Genomic DNA, 8,348 nt, shown 5'->3' with positions numbered 1-8,348 from the left:
TGCATGTGTCTTTTTCAGTTATGGTGTCCTCAGGGCATATGCCCACTAGTGGGATTATGGTAGTTTTATTCCTAGTTTTTAAAGAAATCTCCATACTGTTCTCCATAGAGTCTGTATAAATTTACATTTCCACCAACAGGGCAAGAGAGTTCCCTTTTCTCCACATCCTGTCTAGCATATATACATTTCACAACATGTAAGATTCTAATTAAATCTTCAGAGGAAAAGAATACATAAATATAAGACTATTTTCTCTCCATACCCCATAGTCTTATACACATGCTCCTTTTAAAAATGTTCTTAAATTTTTATTTCATGTATTTATATACCTTACTTGTAGATTTCTATTCCATTTTGTTCCACACAGTCATTTTAAAACTACTTAACCTAATTTCGTTCTCACTGACATTTCCCCCATACATTCTCAAGTTTATTTTAAAATGTATCTTTCTATATTATGCACACAAACTTACCACCTACGCTCCTTGAAGTGTGTGTACGGTACTTGAAGGTTCTTACCTTCAGACAAGGTCACGTCTGACACTGATTTATCAAAAAGCAGCTGAAAGGAAAGAGCTTGGCCTTTTAGATCAGAGAATCCCAGTGTTCCTTTTATCTTGCTCTTCTGTCTCAGGAAGTGTTTTGACCTTAAGCAGCACCTTATAAAGAGCAAGGAATTTAAATGTAAAGCTAGAGGTGAGTTAGTTGAAAGGTTCTTCACATGCTCCTGGAGGTTACCTTTGTTACATGTAATGTCACATAAGCAAAAAATACTCAGAAAGAGGAACAGCCACACTTCAATTTTTATTAGTGGATGTTGGATTGCTTTTTAACCACAGGTTATTCCCATGACTTTCTCAAATCCATGACTAAAGGACAAACCATGTGCATCTTTGCTTTGGTACAAACTAAAACCTTTCACTGCCTGATAGGAAGAGTGAGGAAGGTACCTAGTTTTTTTGTAATTTCTATATGAAACAATGCAGTTTCCAGTGAATGGGCAAACTAAAAACACATCCCCAAGTTGCAAAGAGTAAAGATTGTAGACATCAGCCACTGGAGCTTTTCCCAGAAGACACGTCCTTTGGCAGGCATTTTTGCTAAATTATGAGGCTGAAACTATTGGCACAAGAAACATCATTCTGTGATTGGCTAATATAATACAACAAAACAGTGATTTCAGCTTGAACCACTATGAACATCTGTATGGTGGTCAAGGGAGTTCTTCCTTCAGTTTCAACGTGGTCCTGGTCGTGAATTGATGTTTCCAGGTGCATCAGAAGAACTCTCGGGGGCAAGCGTCTCATTCACAGTGCACGGGTCTCTTCCTCCAGGGGCAGGGTGGCCCTAGATCAGCCTCTCTGCTGCAGGAGCATCCATCACACTCCACATCTCCACACGAGAGCTGTCCTTTTCCTGACGGCTTGGGTTGTAGGAGCCCTGGGTTGCCCTTTTGTTGGAGGCGAGAACAGAAGCCACCACTGCCAGAAAGAGGATCAGCAACAAGGCTAACATCACTGAACCAACGGCGGCGAACACGTCCGACAGCAAGTCATCTGCCAACTGTGAGGATGGAGATAATTGTGATGTGAGTTACAGAGCAAAGGAGAATGGCCAGGACAAGCAAATACTCTGGAATGAAAGTCAAGCAGAGCACAGGTGCCACCCTGTGCCTGAGAAAGACTAAATACGGAGGGACATTCAGGGGTTCTTATTCCCAGATCACGAGAATGGGACCATGTCTCTAGTTTTAAGGTCTGGAGTCAGGAAGTAAGGCACATTTACTGTGTTTACCTTGTGTCTTGGTCTCAGTGACTGAGAGCATTCATCTCAAGGCCACAGGATGAACCCACACGTAGCCATGCATGCGTGCTCAGTCAGTCCTGTCTGACTCTTTGCTACCTCATGGACTGTAGCCCGCCAGACTCCTCTGTCCATGGGATTTCCCAGGCAAGGAGACTGGAGTGGGTTGCCATCTCCTCCTCCAGGAGATCTTTGCGACTCAGGGATCAAACCTGTGTCTCCTGGGTCCCCTGCATTGCAGGCGGATTCTTTGCCACTACACCACGTGGGAAGCCCAAACCCACATGTGTATTTGTAAAATAGTTTTCCAAGTATAGGATCCAACTGTTTACAGTCTTTTGACTCCTGTGCAAAAAGTTCTGATTTTACACTGAAAGAATGGTTGTTTTACAGCCTTTCTTGGGAAATGAAGAAAATTAAATCAGTTGGGCCTCCTGGGAAAGATCTGAGACAAAGGATGGGCTGCAAGGCTCTGGTTTCCACACTCACCACTTTGATTTGGATTCAATGCGACAACTGAACAGTTGTGGACACAGTCGTGCTCCGTGTGGAGCCAGACCTCGACAAACAGGAAACTGCAGGAAGAGCCCCTCTTGGAGGAGCTGGGTCTGGGACACTCAAGGGTGGGCCTTGGACAGACGGGTCTCTCTGATGTTGACTGCATTGTGTTTGCCAAGCACTTTTTGTCAATGGATAAAAGACACTGATTGGGTTGCACAGAAATATTAAAGACAAGACATACTTGCTATTTAAATTTTTAACAGGCTTGCAAAGAAATATTTCTGTCAGGGTAAACAAAGCAGAAGTAGACGGCCTTCTCATCTAGCTTTCCCTAGGACCCATCCCCTGTCACCTAACCAAGTTGCTACTATAAATGTAATCTCTGTTACTGTAATAGCCTAGGGAATTTTTAACACTTTGGCTTTCCTTTGTGCGTGTGTGTGTGTGTTTGTTGTTGTTCTTCACTGTGCTTTGGTTTAAATCATTATATGGTCAATATATTCCCATGATACTGTGTCTCTTCATAATACTATCTTGTATTCACTATGTCTTGTATTCACTTGTTCAAATGTGGTTCATTAGTTTCTTCAATCAACAATATTTACTGACTGTCTGCTATAAACATTGAACTGAGCTAGGAAATAAAAATCAAAGGTAAGCCAAGGTTTGATATCTGGAGCTGAGATTGTGGACATGGGCAAATGGAGGACACACACATGCACACACATAGATAATCATCATATATCTTAAACACGTGTTACGGAAACGTCATAAATGATCTACATGGGCTGTAGGTCGAGTGATAGTGGAGGATGCATGTGATTACCATTGGAAGGATAAATGAGCATTCAAATATTTCAAGCAGGAAATTCTACTTGGATCAAACAACTTGAAGTAAAAAGGGCAAGAGTATACAAAAGTCCTTAAGAGTTTGGAGAAACAGGAAGAAATCTGACATGACCAAAGGTATTGTCCATGAATGTGTGCATTTGAGCGGTAAAGGATTTAAAGAGTTGGTGAGAGATGGGACTCTAAAGTAGATGAATCTTAACCAGAAATCTGAAAGCCACACTAAAATTCAGTCTTGGTCCTGAGGTCACTGGGAGCCTGGGAAGGTGTTTGAGTAAGAGCATAGTATGATCAGATCTGTGTTTTATTAACTTGGCTAGGGTAACAGGGTGGAGGGTGATGGGTGTGAAGGTGGGGCTGGAGATCGAGGAGATAGGAGTTTATTGTATTTGTCAAGATGAGATGATTTGGGTCTAAGTTTACCAGTGGAGTGAGACTCTCCAGGCAAGAATACTGGAGTGGGTTGCCATTCCCTTCTCCAGGGGATCTTCCCAACCCAGGGATCAAACCCAAGTTTCCTGCATTTCAGGCAAATTCTTTACCCTCTGAGCCACCAGGAAATCCCACATTCACTGGGAGAAGATACACAGGAACAGAAACAGGAAGACTTTGGTTCAGGTTGGGAAAGGCGAGTGTCAGTTTCCTGGACAGTGTTCAGGTGCGCAGTGCTATTAGACAGAAAGAAATAACTGCTCCCTCTTCTCCACATTATTGTCTAAAATTCTGGGTCTCAGCAGCTTTCCCAGTTACTGGAGAAAAGCAAGTAAAGTTTCACCGAAATTAGTTCCTCTTGAGAAAAATCATTCACCTCAACTCGAGGGCCCGTCCTCAGGCCACGGGGTGTGGCAGTGACATCCTTTATCAGGGATGACAACCGTGGACTTGAAGAGAACTGTAGACATGGCCTTGAAAGCTCAAGAGTCTGGGACTCAGAAGGGCAAATGGAGCCTCCGGTGCTCTCTGGGGACCTCTCCATCATGCAACACTCGTTCCTAGCTGCTGAATTCTCCTAATCTAGCCGGTAAGTGGCATGGTCTCTGGGAGTAAATGGCTGCTCTGCTGGTGAGGGAGTTGGGAGCGGCCACACCTACACGGAGAAGGGAGAAATCACTGGGTTTGCCTCTGTTTTCTCAACTTTTCTGGCTTCGTCCCATTTGGCCTGAGAAGGATGGCATGCGGGAAGCTGATGCCTCCCTGCAGCCAGAGAGAGGGGACACTGCAGGTGTAGGCACTGAGCTCTCGCTGGAACCCCACTTCTGAAAGAACCAGAGGACTGGTCTGCTCCACTCATCTCGGGACCTGCGGGGAACCAAGGCTCTTCTCCGTAGAGGCTCTGGGCTCTCAGCAACGTGGACAGTGCAAGGGCCAGCTCTGGGCTGGGAGCAGCCCCTGGCCCAGCCCACCAGCAATGTGCAGAGTGGGAAGGCTCAGCCTGTCCCCACAGGGCCCTGAGCTTGATCCAGCGCCCTGTGCCCCGCCAGTGTGATCACCACGTCCTTCCCCACTGGAGACTCAGGTTTATCACTTGCAATGCTGGATCCAAGTGTTGACACCTAGGGACCAGGGTCAGGAGTCCCTGAAGAGGTGCTCAGCACATGAGGACGTGAGCCGCAGTGAAGGCGCGATGCGCCCCCTCCCTGACTTTACTTCACTCTGAAAGATGAACGGGAACTCCCTTGATGCCTTGGGGTGCGACCCAGGAGCCGACCTACAAACCTAAGATTGCAATTCCGAGCTCCAGATAAAGCGCTGGCTGAAATGGCTGGCCTAACCAAATCAGATAAGACTCATCACTAAACTCTGGAGGGGAGCTGAAGGCATCGGGGTTTGAAACCACCTCTGGGAGGCCCTTTGCTTTTGAATTCCCATGGTGGAAAGGCCTTATTAGCTCTGCTATTCTTCAGCTGGGCTTAAAATACACAGCCCCGGAATGGATCCTTTGATACGGAAACTGCTGGGACACAGGAACTGACAAGGCCGCCAAGTGCGGACTGTCCTGGAAAACAGCAGGAGTGCCAGGTCAGGCCTGTTTCGGTGGGTTGTGCTTCTAATGCTGCGGTTTTGAATAACCTTTCTCAGAAAAGACAGATTCCAGGCTAACTAAAACTTTCATGTAAAATTACTTTTCACATGGCTTACGCTGCAACCTGTACTGTTATGCTAACATCCTGTTTATGAAATGTACATCCTCTTTATGAAATGTATGAAACGTACATCTTTATATGAAATGTACATTTTATATGTGATCAAATTAAATGGTGACAAGCTGAACTTCCTATCTGCAGAATAAAATATATCAGTGTTTCATTTTTTTCCCCTGTAGAAGACTCGTTCTGAATTCCTGACTGGTTGTGGCTGAATGAGACCCAAGGAAGGGTGCACGCTGGCATTCTGAGAGAAACGGCCAAAACTTCCTTTGAACCATCTCGCCTGGGGCTAGGCTGAAACACACTGGAAACTTCAGAAGCTTTTTCCCTGAAATTCCAAAAGAGGAATTCTAACCGTGACTCTTCTGAGGGGAGGCTGCAAACGGAATGCGCTCGCTAAACAACCGGAAGTGGGTTGGAATCCAGTTTTGCCACTCTATCCTCTGTGCGTCTCTGCTGACTGCCCACCTGTGAAGGAGGGGTGACAGCTGTGTGTCTGAGACTCGCTCCGTAGCATAGAAAGCATCCAGGTGTGCAGAGCGTCTCCGAGGGCAGGCCCAGAAGGGAGCTCAGTCCTGTGGTCACCCGTTTCTCACCCCCCAGACGGAACCTTCCCGGCTGATTTCCCAGGTCCTGCCTGGGTGTCGGATTACCCATCAGATGCCTCCACTCTGGTGCCGTGTCAGGACGCAGTGCCCAGCCTAGGAGCCGGGGGGTGGGGCGGGCGCTGCCCTGGAGCTGGCCGGGGCCCAAGCCGTCGGCCAGCAGGGCCCACCGCCCCCTGGCTAGCTGACTGCTGGACAGTTCATCTGACTCTGAAAACACAGGATGAACTGGCTTGTCTGGAAAGGAAAAGAAACAAGATCGCTTCTGTCCTCAGCCCCAGAATCCGCCTGTCATAATATTTAGGGCCAACACGGAAAAATGTGAAAACAATAAACAGCGGAAAGAGACGCTGTGGAAAAAAACGGGATATTTTCGGAAACTTGACCTTCTATTTCCAAGTGAAAGGTGGTGAAGATGTTGGAGCTTTGACCTGAAGTGAGGAAATTTAGGACTAAGGTTGGGGCTACCTACCTAGGTGCATGTTTTTCTCAAGTACGTTTGTGGCTGAAAAAAGGAGAAATGGTGGGACTTAGAAATTGGCTCCTGAAAAACACTAGGGTAGAGTGAATTCCCCAAATCCTTCTAAGAATTCAGTCAATATGTCAGCTGTGTGGAAATACGTGGAAAATGATGAGTAAAAATGTTCAGATGCTTGTGGGCTACATTCCAGCTTCCTTGTGCGAGTTTCTGAAGTGTGTGTGTGTGTGTGTGTGTGTGTGTGTGTGTGTATGTAGTGTTACACAAGTACATAATGATATATCAGGTGCTATTATGACCATTATTAACTAATGTGAAAAACACTTTAAGGATGCAATGTTTTTTACAAAGCCGGTTATAATATTTACCTTCCATCTATGTATCTAAAGTGAAACAAGGACATCTCCTTAATTCTCACAGTTCAAATTTAAAAAAAACGAAGAGAGAGTGCAGTCCTTGTGAATTACTATTGTGACCAGTAGGTCTTCTATTTGGTGGATTGTAAAACCCTCCCACACAGACCTGGGTCCTTGAACTATCTCTTATCAGTGAATTGCTAGAAACAGCCGTTTCCATAGTAATATTGAATATGTGCCAGAACCCTGTTTTTAAAATGAATATTGCTGCAGTGGCCAATTTTCAACCACAAATACACTGTCCACTTGACAGTTATAAGAGCGGGGGGAACAGGGGACCGAGAGGCCGAAAGAGGGGCCTGGGCAGTGTCCAGGCCCAGGGAGTGGACCACCCAGCAGGGCTCCCATCACCTCATAAAAGGCTCAGGACTGGGGAGGGTGGTGGCCACACGGCGGGGGGATCCCCTCCAGGCAGCCCCCAGCCACCGGCTCCAGGGGACTCTCAAGGGCACCTGAGCTGAAGCCCAAGGGCATCTTCTCCTTGGCGCCCCCATCTTCATCTGCTGCTTCTCCCAGAAAACACACAGGCTCTCAGAGGAATCAATAGAGGTCTTCCAAACCAATTCTCACCACGTAATTACAGTCCCTCACACCTCCACGGGGTGGGGCAGGGCAGCCTCTCGACAGCCTGGGACGGGCACAAGGAGCTACATGAGGGGGTTCAGGGCACCACTGGCCTGGGGGAGCTGCCCTGGGGAACTTCAGACGTGATTTCCACATCAGGCCCTGTCGAAGGCGCTGGAACAGCTCCTGTGGAAGCTTGGTGTGGGCCCATGCCTGGCAGTGCTTCCCAGATGGCGTTAGTGGTAAACAGCATGCCTGCCGACGCAGGAGACGGGAGAGACGAAGGCTCAGTCCCTGGGTCAGGAGGATCCCCTGGAGGAGGGCACGGCACCCACTCCAATATGCTTGTCTGGAGCATCCCGTGGGCAGAGGAGCCTGGCGGGCTGCCGTCCACAGGGTCGCACAGAGTCGGCTGCGATGGAGCGTCTAAGCACAGCACGCCTTAAGCTGAGAGCGGAAGGGTGCTGAGACAGTGGTCCTAAAGGGACACGGTTATTCCTGCCTTCAGCAAACAGTCCTTGAACACATCCTCTGACTGAGCCCAGCGGCACCTGGGGTTTGGTGAGGAGCCTCCAGGCCCCACCCCATCCCTCCAGGGGTGGGTCTGGAATCCTCCTGATGTCCCACAGGCTCATTCGGATGAGGACGCCAGATTTCCAGCAGAAGGACTGATGCAGCTAGGAGGCTGGAGACCTTTGCTTTCATAGTTCTCTCTCCTTGAGCAGGCGGTCTCAGTGATAGAATTGTTTTCCTTGGAATGCAAGGCCTTGTGAGTAAAACTTCTCTCTCTCTTTGCCTCATACAAGAACCGAATCCCAGTGGCCCCAACTCGGGTTTCAGATGTTGCCGCAAACTTGCTGCGTGCAGATAATCGCGGCCCTTTCTCGGGTCGGGGAAAAGGGTCACCAGACGCTGTAGGCAAGGAAACGTCCAGCTGGTAGGTGGGGATAGTTGCTTCCTGTCGCCTTCGCTGGTCGCCCTCGTT

General features: G+C 47.8%; 1 protein-coding gene across 1 annotated transcript in view; it reads right to left on the bottom strand.

The window, feature by feature from the left end:
* Positions 1 to 1,347: 1,347 nt before the first annotated feature.
* The window catches only part of CRB1 (crumbs cell polarity complex component 1), a 143,795-nt gene continuing 136,794 nt past the window's right edge, over positions 1,348 to 8,348 (bottom strand). Inside the window, exon 13 of the mRNA XM_068985794.1 lies at positions 1,348 to 1,563. Within this exon, the coding sequence (XP_068841895.1) occupies positions 1,348 to 1,563 (216 nt within the window). The remainder of the gene's footprint in view (positions 1,564 to 8,348) is intronic.

This window comes from Capricornis sumatraensis, chromosome 14, assembly GCF_032405125.1.
Source record: "Capricornis sumatraensis isolate serow.1 chromosome 14, serow.2, whole genome shotgun sequence".
In the NCBI taxonomy this organism is placed as follows: domain Eukaryota; kingdom Metazoa; phylum Chordata; class Mammalia; order Artiodactyla; family Bovidae; genus Capricornis; species Capricornis sumatraensis.
The sequence above is the reverse complement of the archived record's forward strand: the minus strand, read 5'-3'. Positions and strand labels throughout refer to the sequence as shown.